The following is a 19,883-nucleotide window of genomic DNA, read 5'->3' as shown; positions in this document are numbered from 1 at the left end:
CTTGGGATGCAGTCTTGAGGCTGGAAGCAACGAGATCAACAGTTGGGCTGGGTTAGGGTTCAGGGAAAGACGTGTCTGGAAGTCTCCCGACATGGGGCCTGGGCAGCTGGCGGGCTGTCACTTGGAGAGTGGGGCAGAGGACCAGGTTTGGGGGAAATCGGGAGCTGCCTCAGAACCACAGGCTGGGGGGCCCCAGGGTACAGCAGAAGGGAGGCCGGGGAAGCTGGGCGCCCAAGGGGGATGTTCATCACCATCACAGGGGCCAACCCAGATGGAACCAGGGCTCCTGGGTGACCCTCCCTGGCCCCTCACTCCCCTGAGCCTCAGTGTCCCCCCATAACATGTGAAGCCAGTGCAGTGGGTTCCAAACATCCTTAGCAGGGAGCTTTGGATCTCCCTGAGAAGCAGGTCAGAACAGGGGCGCCGGCTGAGATCCGGCAGGGACATGGGATGAAGGCCTGAGGCCTGGCCGGTGGGACGCTGCCGGCTGGTGAGTGCATCTGAGCCCCCACTCCTGCCCCACGCAGCCCCCAGCCCCTCCCAAGCTCAGAAGCAGATGCGAGAGTACCACCCTCCACACTCAGCATGTGAGTGGAGAGACTGAGGCGAGGGAGGCCAGGGGACACCCCAGGCCACGCAGGTGTCACCCAGGCAAGCAGGTGCAGTGCCCACGTCTGGGTTTTAGGGGGCATGGGAGCTGGGGGCAGAGGTCCAGGGACTCAGGGTGGGGCCAGCGAGCCGCCAGGGGCATGTAACTCCCCGCCTGAGCTATACCCCAGCACACAGGCGGCTCAGGCTCAGGGGCTCCAGCGCCAGGAGGGATGGCAGGGGCCGCCTCAGAGATGCTGCTAAGCCGGGCAAGGTCCCAAATCCCTATTTGTGGTGATGAGGAGTGGGAAGCCCAGAGTCCCGGCCCGCCAGCCCCCTCCCCCTGCCCCAGCCTGGCCTGTGGTTCCCCTGGGGGCCTGGCCTGGACCACTGGGGTCCGATGCAGGCTCTGCCCCGTGACAGGCGGGCAGGCTGCCCCCCAACACACCTGTGTCTGCACCTGCCTGGGGTGGGGGGTAGTGAAGTATCCTCCTCGCAGGGGCCCATGCGCATGAGTGAGTTAGCACAGGGGGACAGCTCGCAGCAGGTACTCCAAGCGCGTGGGCGGCTCTCACCCCCCATCTCAGAACCGGCTGAGACCCTGGGCTTGGCGCAGGTGCACGTGGGTGCGCCGAGGCTGACTGGGTGCTCTGGGCGTGCCTGTGTGTGTGTGTTGTCCTCTGTCCCTCTGTCTGTCCCTCTTTCTTGGGTTCTCTGCCTCCCTTTCCCGCTGTCCCCATCTGTCCCTCTGCCTCTCCTCCGCCTGCCCTGCCCCGGCCCCCACCCCAGCTCACTTGTGGCTGAGTCAGTGTCTCCACACTAAGCTCTTTCCTGCTCTTGTCATAAACACAGCACTAGAAAAAGCCACGCCAGGTCCAAACACGCCGGCACCCCCGAACGCCCGAGGCCTTTGTTCTGACCCAGTGAGGCCCTCACAGGCCACGCAGCGGGCCTCCCGGTGGGCCGTGCTCCCCTGGGGCACAGGGTCACCAGGCCCAGAGTGCGCAGAGCCTGGCTTAGGGCCACACGGTGAGGGGCAGCATGCGCCTGAGCCTCAGGCTCTGTGTCCCCAGCTGGGACGGTCTTCCAGGAGCTTTCCCCCGTCCCCAGAGCTCTGGGGAGCCTGGGAAAGCCTCTCCTGCAGCCCTGGCTTCTGGCAGCCCCTCTTGTTGGGGAGGTCAGCCTCCCACAGCCCGCCCTCGCGAACGTGCCCTCGTCCTGGCTCGTGGCAAATCAGCAACTGCTTGTGTGGGGAACTGGTGGCATCAGAACCCTTCCTCCCCCAGGTGATCCTATGGCCTCCAGGCACCGGAGTCCTGCCGGGACACAGTGCTGGACTGCTGGGTTCAAATCCCTAGGCCCTAGCAGTCTGTGACCTTGGGGGAGTCATCAGCCCCCCACACCCACCCCCGAGCCTCCATCTCCCACCTATGGTGCACGGACAGCAAAACCTGGATGAGCTCTATGGAAGGGTCCACCCGCAGCTGGCCTTCTGGGGGGGCTGCAGCCACAGCAGAAAGGAACGATCCGGGGATCCCTGGGTGGCTCAGCAGTTTGGCGCCTGCCTTTGGCTCAGGCCGTGATCCTGGAGACCGGGGATCGAGTCCCACATTGGGCTCCCTGCATGGAGCCTGCTTCTCCCTCTGCCTCTCTCTCTGTGTCTTTCATATGAATAAATAAATAAAATCTTTAAAAAAAAAAAAGGACTGATCCTCTCAGCAGGGAAGCAGGAGGAGTGGGGCTTGGAGACCAGCTGAGGTCGGCCAGGCATTGGCTCTCAGAGGCCAAGGGTGAAGGCCCACCCACACTCAGAGGCCCAGAGCCCAGAGCCCTGGACCCCTTGGGCAGAACCCCAGTGTGGGCACTGAGGAAGTGGAGGATTTTCCTGCCCGCCATCCCCAGGAGAGACCCCACGTCCCGGCAGAGCCCTGGCCCCAGCCTCAGCCCCCGGTGCGGGAGGGCACGAGCCCGTGTCCAGGTCCCGTGTGTGACCAGGACACCCTGCGCACGAGGTTCCAAGGGCAGGGCCGGTGGCCTTCACTCGACCCGCCGGCGCCCGGCCCCCAGGACCCACACACAGCGGACACTCAGTGCATGCAGGCCGAACACCAGGGAGCGCCAGGGCAGTCGCCCGCACACTCCAGCGCTGCCCCGGGGAAGCAGCCAGCGAGGGACCCTCTGCCCTCACCCTGCGCCGTCCCGCCAGAGCCGGAGTCAGATCTGGGTCCAAGGGTCCGCGCCCGGCCTGCCCAGGCTGACTCAAGAAGTCTCACGGGCGCCACGTGTGTCACTGAAGGGAACCGAGAATAACCAGGTGGACTTCATCTTCACGACATGGTTTATTTGCCCAATGTGTCCAACGGGACCCCTGCAGCATGTGCTCGTTGCGAAGATGATTTAAGAGAGATTTTGCTTGGACAAAAGATTTTGCCTTTGGATGGCTCCAGAGCCTGTTGCGTGTCTTACACTCACGGCGCATGTCAGCTTGCCCTCCTCCCCCCGGGCACCAATGTCACACGTCACCTGAGCCTGGCCGGCAAAACCCCAGGCAAGGCGCCCCGGCACACGGCCGTCACGGAAGACCCCGGAGTCAGGCCTCCCCTCTGAGGTTCCTGCCTGAAGCCCCAAGACCTTCCCTCCTGTCTCAGACACTCGGAGGTAAGTCACTCTGCGCCCTCGGATTGTCCCAGAGCCCAGGGCCTCTGCCGAGCCCCTGCCGCAAAGCAAGCCGCCAGCCCCAGGCAGCCACATGAGCCGGGATTAGGGGCGGCCCCTATGCCTGGTCATGTCCGAGGCTGCACATGATGGGCGGGACTCGGTGTTCCATGGCAGCTCAGGGAGGGGGGGTGCTGGAGTGCACAGAGCTGTACCCCCTGTGCCCGTGCCAGTGGGTCCCACAGGGCTCAGGGCCCGGGCAGGGGGTGGGGCAGCCGCTGGAGGGTGCCAGCGTTCTAGGGAAGTCCCTCTCCTGCTCAGAACCTTCCCCACCTTCCGCGGGGCCCTCGGGGTCGCTGCACCCCAGCTCCGCCCCTGCTCTGGGCCCAGATCTCCCGGCCCTCTGGTGCAGCCTCCTGCAGTTCCTGGAAAGTACCATCCGCTTTCTGGCCTCTGGGCCTTGGCCTTGCTGTTCCCTCTGTCTGGAACCCCCTTCCCTGTGCTCACCCCAGGCTGGTCTGGGTCACTCTGATTCTCGGGTCTCAGCTTACATATATCACCCTGTCAGGGGAGCCCTTCCCACAGTCCCGACTCGAATACGGTGCCTGTAAGAAACGCTCTGCTTTGCTTGGGGTCATGGGGGGCCCAGGCTTTTAACAAGCATCCCTGGAATACAAGTGCACCCCCCAACTCTCGTGTCATGCCCCTGCCCGCCCCAGGGCAGAAGACAGCTGAGCTGGGGACACATTCACCCTCCCTCCCCGAGCTCACTGCCAGCTAACAGGAGAGACGGGCCAGGAGGAACCTGGCTACAAGCAGCCCTCGCTAAATGAGGAAATAGGCCCCAGGGTGGGCTCCAGAGAATGGAGGCCACCAGACATGAGGTGACACTGTGGGGGGGGGGGTCCTGACTCCCTGAAGGGAGCTGGACAACTAGCACCTGGAGGGGGTGGGGCCTCAGAGCAAAGCCAGTGCAGCAGCATCATAAGAAAGATCTAGCTCATCTGGAGTAGTGAGCTCCTCGTCCCTGGAGGTATGCAAGCAACAGCACCAGGTGCTGGAAAAGGGGATGGAACTTTGCACGGGGGTTCGTTTGCCCCTTGAAAGGTTTTCCCGTCAGTTCTCAAGATTTAGACATGGCCCAAGGTCACAGGCAAGGCCTAAAGGGGGCCGTCCCCACCTACCCAGGCCATCCCCCCACTTGGGGCCAATCATTAATTGGCACCGCTTGAGTGGCCGCTCCCACGAGTGCCCCCGGCTGCCTGCCAGCTCATGGCCCATCTCCCGTCTCGTGCCCGGGGCAGCCGCATGCCTCTGCCACGGCCTGGCTTCGCCGCTCGGCCCCACTTCCTGCTCACGACTCCCAGCGCCGAGTTCTGGGAGGAGCAGGTACCTGCCGAGACCACCCTCCCGGCTCAAATGGGGGCCAGGCCGGGGCCAGGGAGGGCAGGAGGCCTCAGCCAGGTGGCAGGAAGCCCCCCGGGGGCAGAGCAGAGGCAGGTGCCCAGCTGGCCTGGGGCTGAGAGAGCCTGAGAACGGAGCACCAGGACGAGCCCGGCTGCGGTGGGCAGGAGGAGCCAGCAAGGGCACAGGGGCTCAGGGGGTCTTCTCCAGGGAAATCAGACGCGAATAAGCAGAGCCGAGGGGAGGGCCTCCCCGGGCTATAGGCAGCGGGGGGGGGAAAAGTCCCGGAGGAGAAAAGGGACGGCTTGCTCTGGGAAGAGGGTGTCAGCCAGGCAGAAGCCCTGGTTCCCAGAAGGGATGAAGAGGGGCCGGGGTGATGTACGGCAGGGATTACTCAGGCTCCAGGCTGGGGAGCTCCCTTTATCCTGGGGCAATAGGGGAGCTGCTGCAGGTCCTGGAGGGAGGGAGGGAGTGACACAGCCTGGCCAGAGCTGGAGGGGAGGCAGCTGCCAGGGGAGGACCAGAGAGGCAGGTCCTGCGTGGCCGTGGGGCAGGGTGGAGGGAGGGACGGGAACAACGACACCAGGCTTCTGCTGAGACGACAGGTGCTCAGGTCTGGGGAGGAAGGTCAGGGATGGCAGATTCCAGCAACAAGATGCTGAGCATGTTGAGTCAGAGGTTCCCATGGGCCAACCTCGCTGAGCGGTCCCCGGGGAGCGGCCACACTGGGTGTGGCCCCATGGAGAGCAGACTGGGGCTAGGGCTCAGGGCTCAGAGGAGCAGCCGGGGAGATAAGGGGAAGAGGGGATGGGTCGGCCACATGAGGGTCACTGACGGCCGGGTCAGGGGCTGCGGGAGCAGGAAGGTGAGGGGTGGGGGTGTTGGGTGCCGACAGCTCCGCTGGAAGGTTTGCCTCTGAAATGCTCATGGAGGTGAGAGGAGGTGCCTCGGGTGGGCTCCCGGGAATCGGAGCCTGAAAGCAGTGCGGAGCACCCCCCAGCCTCACCCCTGCATCAGTGCCTCCTTGGTCGTGGCCGACCCTCCCCGTGGGCCAAGCTGCAGACCCCCCAGGCCCCTCCCTGCTGGGCTAGTGTCCAGAAGGAACAGCTGTGAGCCGTTATCTGGGACCCCGGGGCTCCCCAACGGTCAGTGCAGGTAATCTGGGTGGGCCCTGGTAGGGTCCACTATGGGGGGAGCAGGTCATCGGTGGGGCCAACGCCACTCCTCTCAGGCTCTTTATTGGCATTTATTGTGCACCACTGGTGACCCCCTGCCTGGGACCTGACCCTGAGAAGAGGCTCAGAGTGGCCCCGTCTCCCTCACTGCCTGTGTCTCGTGGTCCCGAAGCCATGGGACCCTCTGTCAAGCCACGGGACCATCTCCACTGCCCATCTCTCTACACAGGGAGGAAGCAAGGACTAACAGACATGGTGGCAGATGGGGATCTGGATCTGAACCCAAGCTCCTCCGTGTGCAAACCCTGTGGCCGCAGGTGACCTTGCAATGCAGCTGCGCCGTGGGGGTGCTCACTGCTGCCCCCAGAGCCCGGAGTCTCGGGGGTGAGAGGCCAGGCAGGCAAGCGGACACCTGGCACGAAGCAGGCCCCGGTGCCGACGCCCTCCCGACTGCAGAGGACGGGGCGGGCAGCCCCACCCTCCCCAGCTGGCACCTGCAGGGAGGGAGCTGCACTTGGGTGGTGGGGCCCCAGGGAGGGGGCGGTGCCACCCTCCCGCCTGTGCCAGGTGCCACCCACAGCCTGCTCACCGCAAAGGGGCCCTGGGGGCTTTCCCCTGCACCACCCCCAGCCCTATGCCAGGCGTTCCAAACCTCGCAGAGCTTGGCTCTGGCCTGGGTCCCGGCAGCTGTGGCTCCTCAGCCCACTGGAATCGGAAGGACGTGTTGTGCCTACAGGCTGGGGTCTGAAGTAACAGGGTACCCCCTGCACACCTGGCGCTGTGCCCCCAAGTTATCACTCCCCCATCTGACCCTCCTGGAAGGGCAGGTTGCATCACCTCCCCACCGTCACCGGTTCAGCGGCAGTTTAGTGAGTACCTACTGCGTGCAGGCCCGAGAGAGGCTGGAGGAACCCAGATGAGGGCCCCCGATGCTCAGAGCTCATCAGGACCGAGGACAGAAAGGCCTGGGCAGCCCCAAGTGCCATGCCCCAGGGACACGCAGCTGGATTCCAAGATCCCAACCTAGATGGGGCTCTGGAAGCCCCACTTCTCCCTTCAAGCTCCCCACCCCTGTAAAATGGGCACCACGAGGCCTCCCTCAGGGCTGGGAAGACACAGAGATGGAGCATGTGGCCTGGGGACTGTGCACGGCCATGCAGTGGGGCTCGGCCAGCAGGCACCTGGCCACCTCTGCTTGCCAGACCTCGGGAGCTGCCACTGCTCACAGAATTGGAGCCCCAGCCCCTTCCCCGGCCGGATTCCACCTGCACACCCGTCCCCCACCACCGTGCCCTCCAGCCCGTCAGGCTCCTCCGCGCTCCCATACACGTGTGCACAGCATCCCATTCGTCTCTGCTTGCGCCTGCCCTCGGCCTGGAATTCCTTCCACATCAACGACACCATCCGCCTCGAGCCCTCGCCCCAGAACCCCATGTAGGAGCTCCTGCTCTCATCCCATTTCCAGCTAGAGAACTGAGGCAGGAGAGATGAAGTGGCGCCGAGGTCCACGCAGCTGCCGAGCAGGGCGTGCCTCTAGCCACTGCACCTTGCTGCCCGGGCCTCACAACCTCGCCCGAGCGACGTCCTCCAGCCCCATGGCCCGGCGAGATGCCCCTCATCCACTCACACGGTTGGGTCTCCCTGGGGTGCCAGGCCCCCAGCAGGCCAGGCCTGGAGGTGGGCACAGGGCAAGCCGCTCTGGCGGAGGCACTGGGGACGGTGCAGCCCTGGAGCGGGGGGCAGTGGGGGGTGGGCGGGGGGTGGCCTGGCCCCTGAAGCCCTGGTGGTGGGTCCCTGCGAGCCCAGAGGTGCCCTTACCTACTCGGAGCTCTTGCCCGAAGACAGTCTTCTCGCCGAGGGCGGAGCAGTTCCAGCGTCCGAAGCGGAACTGGTACTGGCACTCGTTGATGCCCATCTGCGCCCCCTCCCCGATCACGATGATGGCATCGGGCCGGCTCTGGCAGATGGCGCGCTGCCGCGGGGCCAAGCCGGGAATCTTGTTGCAGATGATGTTGGCTCCCAGGGCCACGACGGATGACAGCGCTCTGTGGAGAGGCGAGGGGACATGGGGAGGTGAGTGGCTGCGCCCGAGACCCCTGCCCTCCACCTGCCGCCCTCCCCTGCCCAGGCCCCCAGTCCGCCAGGGGCTTCCGCGGGCCCCCCTCCTGCCGAGTTCTGCTGCCGCCGGGCCACCAAACAGCTCCCGCCCTCGAGAATCCATTTCCCGTTGGCCAAGAGGCACGATCCTAGCTTGAAAAGGCACTGGCGCCCGTGCCTCCTCGGCCCGGGGGGCCAAGAACCATGGGTCACGCATCCCGGGAATCAACCGCCGTCCCATGGGATGCGAGAACCACAGCCCCGCATGCCTCTGAGTCAGACACACAGACCCGTCGGGTCACCCAACCTCACGCCTGGGATTCATCAACCATCAGCTCCAAACTGTCCACAGCCAGCCCCCAAATCCTGACCACTGAACTTCCCCATCTCTTGTAGCTCCTGGGCTCCGCTGGGGGTTCCTGGGCCCGGCAGGCTGCTGAGCTGGCTGGGAGCCGAGCCCACAGGGTCCTGAATCCATTTGCAGCCCGTCTTGTAATCTTGGGGAAGGCGCTCTGCCTCTCTGAGCCTCAGTATTCACATCCGTGAAATGGGAGTGTAAAACATCTGACCTCCACCCCTACCACCACCACCACCACCACGACGTAAGCTCAGACCAGACAATCTCGGGGAGAAAGGCTGCACCCATGGGGACAGCTGCTGCTGTCAGTCACTCGCTTCTGGACGACCAGGTGGACTCGGGGAGGAAGCAGCCGCTGGCGTGCACGGAGTGCCCACCCTGCGCTGGGCTGGGCAGGGTCCTCCCTGCAACACTGTATCCTCAGAGTGGTCCCCAGGGGGGTGCCGTATAATTAATCTGGCACCCTCTGCCCTCCGGGCCCTGGCCAGAGACAGGAAGGCACCCGCCAGACTCACTTTCTGTGCACAGAGGTGGCGTCAGCATGTTCATGTCACAAGGTGACATTCGCAGATCATGCAGCTAGGGGATCCCTAGGTGGCTCAGGGGTTTAGGACCTGCCTTCGGCTCAGGGTGTGATCCTGGAGTCCTGGGATCAAGTCCCATACTGGGCTCCCTGCAGGGAGCCTGCTTCTCCCTCTGCCTGTATCTCTGCCTCTCTGTGTCTCTCATGAATAAATAAATAAAATCTTTAAAAAAAAAAAAAAAAGATCATGCAGCTAACCATTTTTAAAGCGTTCAGTTCTGTGGCTCATAGACATGCAACCACCACCTCTACCACATTCCAGGATGTTGTCACCACCCCCAAAATGAAAACCCCATGCCTCTCAGCAGGTACTCCCTACCCCCTTCTCCGCACCCCCGCCCCCCGTACCAGGCCCTGCAACCACAAATCTGCTTTCTGTCCCTGTGGATTCGCCTGTCCTAGACATTCCGCAGAGATGCAATCACATAGTAGGTGACCTTTCCTGCCTGGGTCCTTTCGCTCAGCATCATGCTTCCCAGGCTCAGCCACATTGTAGCAGGTGTCGGTGCTTCCATCCTTTTTATGGCTGAATAATATTCCATTTTGTGGAGGGACCACCTCCTGTGTATCTACTCCCCCGGTGGCGGGGCACTGGCTTGCTCCGCCTCTCGGCAATTGTGAATGGTGCTGCTACGAACACGGGTGTGTGAGTTTTTGTTTGAGTCCCTGTTTTCAATTTGGGGGGGGGTGCATATTCCCAGGAGTGGAATTGCTGGGTCATAAGATCATTTTTTCAGCTTTTTGAGGAACCACCAAACTGTGTCCCTCAGAAGCTGTACCAGTTATTTGGTTTTGAGCACCCAGACGAGGGCAGACACTGTGCTGGAAGGGGTGGGGGGGCTGGCTTGGGCACACCCGTGGGCAACAGCTGAGTTTCAGAGTGGCATCTGGCTCCCAAACAAGAGGCCAGGCTGGCTGGGTGAGGGACAGAGTGTGGGAATGAGGGAGACCACGAGGAGCTCCCCAAAGCTGATGCCCACTGCCCTGGCCTCCTGGCGCACTGAGTTCCCTGTTCCTGCCCGCTGGCTGCCAGCCCCTTTCTGGAGAGAAACAAGTCAGTGTTTTTCCAGGGCAGCCAAGCACCCACAGCCAGCTGGGAAAGTCCCCGTGTGGCGTGAGCCCCGGCGACACTCAATCCCCACGGCCTGCCCGCCCCACTCGCTAATCTGGCCAAGACCCCCCTGGGTCTCCCACGGGCACAATGGCAGAAATGCCCGAGGCTGGCATGGAGGAAGAGCATCTGGGCGGGTTGGGCTGGGAGCGGGCTGGAATCTGGGGAATTCAGCCCAAAGTAATTGTAGATGCTCAGAAAACCGACCCGGGGAACTGAGATGGATGGGAACCAGCCTCCACGCCTCGGGAAGGAGCCCGCTTGGGATCCTGGACGCTGAAAGCAAGCTCCCCAGACCCAAATTCTTGCAGCAGTCTCCAGGCTGCAGAGCCCCTGCTGCCTGGGGTAAGAACCCTGCTGGGGGAGGAGTTGGGCAAAGGGACCCCATTGGACTGAGGATGGACCCCAGGGGCCGAAACAGATCACTGCAGCCCTGGTCTCTCGCCTCCAGGCAGTCCCCTGTCGGCACCCAGGTCTGACCATGTCACTCCCCTGCTCAAAGCCCATCCATAGCTCCCCAGGCTCCTTGGCGTAGAATCGGAGGCTTCCCGGGATCTGGCCTCCCACCACCCAGCCACCTTCGCTTATGCGGGTCCCCTGCCTGGGATGCCGCTCCTTCTCCCTTTTTCTGTCTGGCAAACTCTACATGTCATGAGCCCACGTGCAAGTCCCCCGAGCTCAAACCTCTTGGCCCCCAGGCACCGAGGAAGCACACGGTGGGCACCTGTCCCGCGAGTCCCAACCTCACCCGTGGGCTCTCACCGTGGCTCTTTCCACATCCAGCCTCCCCAGCAGACCACAAGCACCTGAGCACAGGACCAGGTCTGGGCTAAATGCGGGGTTCCGGGGGCTGCCCACCCCCTGTAGCTGTGAATGGCCGGACAAATGAGTAAATACTCAAAGATCACATCCGAAAGAGCTCCTACATCTTCACAACAAGAGGACAATCCAATTTAAAAAACAGTCAGAGGACTTGAACAGGCATTTCTCCAGAGAAGAGCAGGAAACGGCCCACAAGCGAGTGAAAAGACTCTGAATATTGCTCACGAGGGAAAGGCAAATCAAAACCAGTGCGGTGCCACCTCACACCCACTAAGATGCCTACAGGTCAAAACAACAGAAAACACCAGGTGTTGGCAGGCCGTGGGGAAACCGGAACCCTCGCGCATCGCCAGCGGGAGGGGACAATGGGGCAGCCGCTGTGGACGACGGTCGGGAAGTTCCTCAGAAAACGGAACATAGAATTCTAGAACCCAGCAATTCCACTCTTTGGTCTGTGCCCTGAAGGACTGAAGACAGGTGTTCAAGCAAGAGCTTGTGCACGCGTGCATGTTCACAGCAGCACTATCCGCAGAGCCCAGGGTCAGAAAGAACCCACGTCCCCACCAGTGGCTGAATGGGCAGACAGGTGTGCTCCATCTGCGCCATGGAATGCTATTTGGTCAGAAACGGGGATGAAGCGTGGCTCCCCGGGAGTATTTTACATGAAAGAAGTCAGACACAAACACTGCACATCGTGTGGTCGCATTCACATGAAGTGTCCAGCAAAGGCACCACCGGAGAGGCAGAAAGTGGACCCATGGTCGCCTGGGGCCACAGAGAGGAGGCATGGGGAGCACCAGCCTCATGGGGGTGACGACAGTGACTATTACGGAGCCCCCAGCAGGGGGAGTGCACTGATGCGCCTCCGAAGGACACACTTCAAAACGGTTAAAAGGGCAAACTGTATGTGATGCATCTTTTAAGCACAATTTTTTATTTTTTTATTTATTATTATTTTTTTATTGGAGTTCAATTTGCCAACATATAGCATATCACCAGTGCTCATCCCGTCAAGTAAGCACAATTTTTTAAAATTCTGTCGAGCCTGCGTGGCTCAGCGGTTGAGCGTCTGCCTTTGGCCCAGGTCGTGATCCTGGAGACCCGGGATTGAGTCCCGCATCGGGCTCCCGGCATGGAGCCTGCTTCTCCCTCTGCCTGTGTCTCTCCTCTCTCTCATCTCTCTATGACTATCATGAATAAATAATTTTTTAAAAATCTTTAAAAAGGGATCCCCGGGTGGCTCAGTGGTTTGGCAGCTGCCTTTGACCCAGGGGGCGATCCTGGAGTCCCGGGATCGAGTCCCGCGTCCGGCTCCTGGCATGGAGCCTGCTTCTCCCTCTGCCTGTGTCTCTGCCTCTCTCTCTCTCTCTCTCTCTCTCTATGTCTATCATGAATAAATAAATAAATAAATCTTTTTTTAAAATCTTAAAAAATAAAATAAAATTCTGTCAATACATGGGACTTCTGCACGCTTGGACATCGGGGGGGGACAGGTAGAAAGGGACTGATCCTGGCTTGTAGGCATCCCAGGACGTGTGGGGCTGATGGAGTGGGATGCCCAAGAGCCGCCCGCCAGCCCCCTGCAGCCAGTGTGTGGGTCAAAGGTGAAGTAAAGGCATCAGGGAATACAGTCACACGGTATTTTGCACCAGGAGCATAAATAACCGGATACAGCCGCTAATTCAGAAATCATTTCGGAATCGTCTGCCTTACAATGGGGGGATCTCTCCACTCACAATATTAAATGCGCCCATTCTGAGCACTGGGCGTGGACAACACGGGCCGCTGCTGGGTCTCAATCCTCTCTCCTTACAGCCCCAGGTTACAGCCGTGCAGACTGCAGCCTAGAGAGGCCAGGGCATGGGCCTGAGGCTGCACAGCCAGGCTCAGAGCCCGGTCTCCGCTTCCAGAACTCAGGCGGAGGCAGCGCTGTGGTCCAGTGCACCGCACACAGCAGGTGCATAACAAGTACCAGAGGACGGCCTAGAGCAGATGCTATGCCCACTTTCGAGTCTCGAAACACAGCTTTAAATGCCTCTCTTGCTTAAAATCCCCCAAGGTCACTCATTAATTCATTCCAGCTTTATGGACAGCTTCCACTGCTGGAGGGTGAGGTCTCAGCCACCGGCCCCTTCCCTCGCCCGCAGCCTGCGTTCACAGCGAGTCTGACCACTGCCCTCCGAGAGGCCTCGGCCGGCCACTCCCCAGGCCTTGGCCACCCTGCTTCTCCCACTGGGAGGGCGGAGGCAGCAGCTGTGGGCCACCAGCCCTGTTAGGGAATCTGCCAGAGTGGAAAGAGGCAAATATACCTGAGAACTAGAAATTGGTTACCTCAGGAGAGGAGAAGAGGGTGGGAGGAAGAGGGCAAGGAGAGGAGAGGGGAGGAGGGAGGAGGGGGAGGAGGGGGAGCGCAGGCCGCATCCTGGAATAAGTGGCAGTCTTATTCCTCCGCAAGCTGCCCACAGGGTGGGCCTGGCTCTCAACCCCAAGCAGCAAGGGCCCCCCGGGTGGCTTCTGAGCCTCCAGCTGCCCACCCAGGTGCCCCGGGAGAGCCAGCAAGGAGGTTCGGAGTGGCCCTGAGCACAGAGAAGCCAACTTTGTCCACGGAAGATTCTGCTCCAGGCTCATCTCCTCGTGCTATTCAGGGGCCTGGCAACAAAGGCAAGATGCCAGGAGGCGTGGGCAAAGCCAAAAATCTGGAAATGTTCCTCACCCCTGGCCTGGACCAGCGTCACGAAGGGAGCTTGCAGGAGAGGGAGGAGCAGGAAGCCTGGGACTGCTGACCAGACGGGTGTCCAATGTGAGAGCAGAGGTGTTGAAGGCAGCAGGGGATGGGGATGTGCTTTCCTGCTGCGTCCTGGCACTGGTCACTGGGTGCCATCAGGGGCTACCAGGGACAACAGGAAGCTCTTCCCACCTGCCAGAGGTCCCAAGGGGTCAGGGCTGCCTCTCAGACTAGGGGATGCCAGAGAGTGAGGGGCCAGGTGACCACCACCCGGTGAGAGATGGCAAAGAAGTGGCCACGAGGGTGGGACACTTGCTATGGCATTAGCCGGGTTCCCCGTCACCCATGCGGCAGCCCCGTGGAGGGTCGGCATGTGAGCACTGGAGCCAGCCAGCTTGGTTGGAACCCTGGCCCTGCCTCCTCCTGGCTGTGAGACCTTAGGTAAGCTCCTTAACCTTTTTGTGCCTCGGCTTCCACATCTGCCAAGTGGGAGTAGTGACAGCCCCCCGGTCTGTCAGGCTGCAGGGAGAGCACATGATGCTGGGCCTATGAGGAGCGGGTGTCACGGTTGTCACGGTTGGCCACTATTAACCCTCACGGAGGACTCATTACTGACCTGAACTCATTGAGCTCACTGGAGACTTCTGCACTTTACGTAAGTTATATCTCAACAAAAAGCAAAATATAGCAATCCAGAACTTTGTAGGGCTGGCAAAATCAGAAGGAAAAGTTTTCTTACAATAAATTAAGGAAAGCACATTTAAGAAATTCAATAGGAACGTTAACAGTCATCCCCTTGCGCCTTGTCGGTGTGCGCCCGGCCTTGGGGTGCTGGCCCCTCCTGCAGCAGCAGGTCCTTGGGGAGGCCTCTGCGGGGTTGGGCCAGCCCCCCACCACCACCTCCCCCCGCCCCGGCTCCAAGCAGAGCCAGATAGGCCAGGGTGCAGCCCAAATCCAGGCTCACAGAGGCCCCAGGATCAAAGGTCATTCAGGGGGCACCTGGGTGGCTCAGTGGGTTAAGCGTCTGGCTCTTGATCTCAGCTCAGGTCATGATCTTGGTCATGAGTTTGAGCCCCACATTGGGCTCTGCGCTCAGCACAGAGTCTGCTTGTCCCTCTCCCTCTGCTGCATCCTCTTTGCTTTCTTTCTCTCACTCAAATAAGTAAAAAGAAAATAAATAAAATCTAAAAAACAAACAAACAAAAAGCCAAAGGGCATTCACAGCCTAGATCCTCTGCGGGTTGCCCACCTGCCCAGTTCCCCACCCCCATCCCGGCCAGGCTCCACCCACAGATGCAGCCAGCCTGTCCCCACTGGGCCCTCAGCCTTTGTGAACCCCCCTCCCCAAAGGAGACACGCTGGAGCACTGGGGTGGCTCCATGGGTTAAGCATCCGAATCTTGGTTTCCATGCAGGTCATGATCTCAAGGGCCCTGGGATGGAGCCCAGTCATCGTCATCGTCATCATCAGTCATCATCATCCCACTCCGTGCTCAGCTGGGAGTCTGTTTGAGATTCTCTCCCTCTGCCCCTCCCCCCACGCTCTCTCAAATAAATAAAATAATTAATTTTTTTAAAAAAGAGGAGAGAGACAGGCTGTTTCAGCGGTTCCTGGGGCAACGAGGAGGGTGGACAGGACCCCCTGGGGGCTGGCGTGGGGGTGGCGGGCTTCATAATTGGGCCTGTGCCAGACGGTGCCCTCCCGCTCTCAGCCTGCACCCTCCCAGCCCTGGAGGCCCGTGTGCAGAGCTGCGCACCTGCCGCCGTCCCTGTGCCCAGAGGAGCCGGGCCACCAGCGGGGCCAGGCCCTGCCAGGCAGCCTCCCAGGGCTGTCCGAGGCTGGGAGAGGACAGAGTGCAGGGCCGCGGCCACTCTGGCTAAGACCCCGTGTAGGTCAAGCCCCCCCTCCTGCCGAGGCCCAGCCCAGGGGCTCCTTGGGGCAGCCTCCTTCTATCAACTTCCTTGAAGAATAGCATCCAGGTCACCTCATGATCAGGGACCCCAAGACCCAGAGAGGAGTCCAATGGGGGAGCCAGCATCTCATTTACGCCTAGGACTAGAGCCATCCTGCCCTCCCTCGTCCCACACAGGACACCCCTGCGTCACTCAGGAGGTAACGAGCCTCCAAATCCCGTCCCAGCAGCCAAGAGTCTAACGTAGACCCCCAAGCTGTTCAGAATTAGCGCCTCAGGGCAGAGCGAGCACCTGGCATGTGCTGGATTCTTCCCCTCAGTGGGAAGGTGTTTTATTATTATTATCATTATTATTATTCTCTCGGAATAGGAACCAGAGGTCCAGAAAGGTCCAGCCACCTGCTGAGTCGCTCAGGGAAGGAAAGTAGGGGACAGGGGCTGGGACCCACACTTCTGCCCCCAGACTGGCCCGTGCCTCATCATCCCTGTCCCTGCCCCTCAGAGACAGCTGGGGGGTGGTCACTCGTCTACCTGGAGGGCCATCCTCCCCTGCTGGTCCCCAGGGGGCAGAAGGCTGCATTTGGAGGACCCCAACTCGTGCCAGGGGCTGAGTCACAAACTCTCTCCAGCAGGCCAACCCCCAGTCCCTGCTGCTGGCACCAGGGTGGCTGGGGCCTTGTCTTATTCCCCAGCGCATGCGGCACCAGGCCAGGCACGGCCGACCCTCCGCGGTCAGCATGGAACACGGGAATGAATGAAGGACAGAGCGAATGAGTACAATGTAGGAATGGAATCGTTCACACCCACTGAGGGGCCCTTCCAGGGACAGAGACCCCAGCTCGCACGGGGAGCACAACGCCGCGGGGACGTCCTCAGTGAGGCAGGTGGCCGCGGACACTCGTGGCAGGCCCCCACCTTCACTTAGACTTCTACAGGTTGATTAAAAATTAGTTTTGGGGGGGCATGCTGGGTGGCTCAGCGGTTTAATGTCTGCATTTGGCCCAGGGCGTGACCCCCGGGTCCCGGGATTGAGTCCCACATAGGGCTCCCCGCAGGGAGCCTGCTTCTCCCTCTGCCTGTGTCTCTGCCTCTCTCTCTGTGTCTCTCATGAATAAATAAATAAAATCTTTAGGAAATAAATAAATGAATGAAAATTAGCTTTTATTCCTACTTTACATACGATCGTGGAAATGTCAGCCTTCCCAGTGAAGGACCAGCACATCAAGCTGTGGGAGGTGGGCAGAGTGGGGCTGGGGCCCGTGGGGTAAGGCCACCCCGAAGTGGACCTCCAAAGGGCTTTGCTCCACTGGCATCACCAGTGACGGCACAAGCTGTGCCTTTTTAATTTAAGAGCCAGAGAGAAAGGGCGTCATTGCAGGCCCAGGCCCACGTGGCACATATGCCTCTCAGCCCCCAAGGAAGCCTCGAGCCATCTGATCTGTGCACAGGGCCCTAAAACCATGGGCACTGATGTGGCCGTGTGTCCTAGGAGCCACCTCCACCTCAGGATCCCGTTTCTCTTACCAACTCCCCAGCAACCGACCCCACAAACCACAGCCCAGGATCGACACGTCCCAGCAGGGGGGAAATGGCCCCACGGCAGCGGGACCCCGACCCAGCCCGGCCCGAGCTCTCCTTCTGCACCCACCCTCTGGGCCGAGCACCAGCCGTGATGCAGACGCCCCCACTCCCAGGCTTCTGGGCAGGAGCAGCCCCTGCCCCGAACCAACCACAGAATCCTGGGAATGTTCCCTAGGCTAGGACCAGGGCAGCACTCCATGGGGCAGACGCAGCATCCAAGTACTTCCCAGAACTCAGACCTCATGACTGAGCCTACTGGACCTCAGCATCCCAGACCCCCTCCCCCACAAGCCACAGGAACCAGAGGGGGCCACGGGCGGGGGGCGGGGACATGTGCCCCTCCCTGCCCCCCCACCCCCACTGCTCAGGTGGCACGTACCACTTTTAGGGAGGTCGGCAGTGATGACAGAGGTTTTCCCCCTGGGCAGCCCTCTGTGCCCCCTCTGCCCCCTGGAGCACCCACGTCCCTGCCCGACACAGCAGGATGGCAGCCTCGGACCTGAGCCAGGCCTCCAGCCATGAGGTTGGCCCCAGGCCCCCCTTATCGCTCACCATCCTCCCACAGCACCCCACCCCTGCACCTTTGTGCTCCTCCCAGCCCCGCTTACCTCCCCATGGCAGAGCCCATCCTCCAAGGCCTTTTCACCCGCCCGCCCCCCAGGGGGGCCAGGACTCTGTGCTTGACCCCCTCGGGCCTTTCCTAGGCCGTCTGGGGTAAGCTTTATCCACCCTCACGAGCTGTGAGCTCCCCAGGGCAGGGATCCCCAACACGGCCCAGCACCCACCCGGCCCCAGCTCCCTGGGAGGTGGGGGCAGGCTGGTGGGGCTCGGGCCAGATCCCCGGTCTCTCTCTGGGGCCCCATCCCTGGCCCTGGCCCCGGCTGCCCAGCTGCCCACAGCTCCTGCAGCCCACGCTCCTGGCCCCGGGCGCTTTATAATTCTTCCTTCTCGGGCATCCTCCGGCAAAATATTTGAAGAATGTTCTAATTATCTGCGATCAGCCAGGGAGGCGGGCCTGGGTCCACTCGTCCAGGAAGTAACTGGGCAAATACCTGGGAAGATGGCAGCTGGCCCCCACGCCCACCCACCCCGCCCCACGCCCCACGTCCCACCAGCTTCTCCGTCAGGTGGGCGGGGGGCCAGAGCTTCCCAGCCACAGGTGGGCCGGAAGGGGCTGTCCCCCGGCCTCGCGGGGCCGCAGCTGGTGGTGGCCTCACTGCTCCTGCCTGTCAAATGGGCATAAGGATGTCTTCCAGGTCTGGGGTCACTCTGCAGACCGTCCCCCACCAAGCCACCAGCACGGTGCCGGAGCTTGGCACCGGCGGGGTCCCCGCAGGCCTCCTCTGTGGGGAGGGACAGGGTAACAGGTGGGACAGAGCCAGACATAGCTACACAAAGCCCTGGGGGGCGTTGGGCCCACCTGGCCTCCTGGTGGTTCCTTCAGTCTGTCCGTCTCCTGCCTCTGCTGGGGCCCTCGGCCCTGCTCAGCATGCCACGTGGGGCCCAGGGACACCCCTGGACCTCGGGAAGGCCACCCTCAGGGTCTGTTCTGAGCCTCAATCTTCCCATCTGCAAACAGGGAGCATGAGCCGTGTTTGGGCAAATGGCATCTCCCCTCCTGGCCTGGGCCGGAAGAAGTTGGAAGGAGGAGGATGACCACCCTTCCCGAGTGGCACCCCCTGCCCCATCCCACCCCGTCCCCGCTGCGGCTCCTCGGGGCTGGCCTGGCCAGCCTAACTGACAGACAGGGAGCCGCGGGGGTGGCAAAAAGGCCGTCCCCAGCGCAGGTGCAGGTGCAGAGAGAGGGCGGGGGCGGGAAGGGGCCCTGCTGGGAAATGAAGCCATCCCTCTGCTCCCCCCAGACCCGCCCCCCACCTGCAGGTAGTGAGGGACCGAAGCATTACCTGTGTCTGTTTCCTAAACAGTGTTCCCAGGGCTTGGGGTCCTGAGCTCGAGGTCTGCGCGGCTGCGGACTCTCGTGGGCCTCTGTTTGCCCATCTGTCCAGTGGGGAGAGCAGCCCCTGCCCGCGGGGGGGCTCCTGCGGGCCGGCTCCCTCCACCGTGGGGCCGCCTGCTGCAATCTTTCCAGCCCACTGCCCCGCTCAGCTCACTGCCCGCAGCGTTCCCGGGGAAGAGAGCACAGCGTCCGCTTGCTCCCTCGCGCCCCCGGCGGGTGCTCGCCGCCCGCCCTCCCCACATAGCTGGCATTCCTGGCCTGGCATTCTGGGACCCCACCCTGGAGGGAAACCAGGCAGTCCTGGGAGCGAGCAGGCAGTGCACAGGGGGCTGGGGCTCGGCTGGGGCTGCTGGAGAGGGGCGAGCGCGGCCGGGGGCTCTCCCCCGTGGATGAGGGGCGCCCGGGGCCGGGAGGGCCCATCGGCCCCCACATCTGGTGGGTCAGTGAAATCGGCACCTCATCCAGTCACTGTGACCGCAGAGCCCCGGGTCATTGACCTCCGACCGCAGCCACTTCCAGACTTTGGTTGGGCATCCGGGGCCCGTCGGGACACTCCTGGGTTCGAGATGCACTGACCAGCAAAGACAAAGGCCCCAGACCCGTCTGGCAGTTGGGCGAGATCCCAGGCCCAGCTTGGTGCTTCTTCCTCCGAGAAGCCTTCCCCGGTCTCCCCTCTGTCCCCACTCCCGGCGCGGTCACAGCTAAGCCAGCCTCCTGAGGAGGCCACAATCCTGTCTGGCCAGGCCATGGACATACTCCCGCCCCTTCCGCTATACTCGGGACCTTCCCAGCCCTTACCCCTGAGCCTTCCCACCACTGCCCATGGGACAGGTAGGGACACTGACACCTCAAGGTGCGTGGCAGCTGAGGCCACATGCTGAGCTGAGGCCCAAGCAGGGATGAGAGCACCTAGCC

General features: G+C 61.9%; 1 protein-coding gene across 6 annotated transcripts in view; it reads right to left on the bottom strand.

The window, feature by feature from the left end:
• The window catches only part of WNT7B (Wnt family member 7B), a 49,369-nt gene that overhangs the window by 15,941 nt on the left and 13,545 nt on the right, over window positions 1-19,883 (bottom strand). For 4 of the 6 annotated variants that reach the window (XM_077914107.1, XM_077914108.1, XM_077914110.1 and 1 more), the window contains exon 2: window positions 7,641-7,867. In XM_077914107.1, coding sequence (XP_077770233.1) covers window positions 7,641-7,867 — 227 coding nt within the window. Of the gene's footprint in view, window positions 1-7,640; window positions 7,868-10,733; window positions 11,165-19,883 lie in introns of those variants that run through there. The other 2 variants (XM_077914111.1, XM_077914109.1) reach the window with 2 other exon arrangements.

This window comes from Canis aureus, chromosome 11 (genome assembly GCF_053574225.1).
Source record: "Canis aureus isolate CA01 chromosome 11, VMU_Caureus_v.1.0, whole genome shotgun sequence".
Taxonomy (NCBI): domain Eukaryota; kingdom Metazoa; phylum Chordata; class Mammalia; order Carnivora; family Canidae; genus Canis; species Canis aureus.
This window is presented reverse-complemented; position numbering and strand designations above follow the sequence as displayed.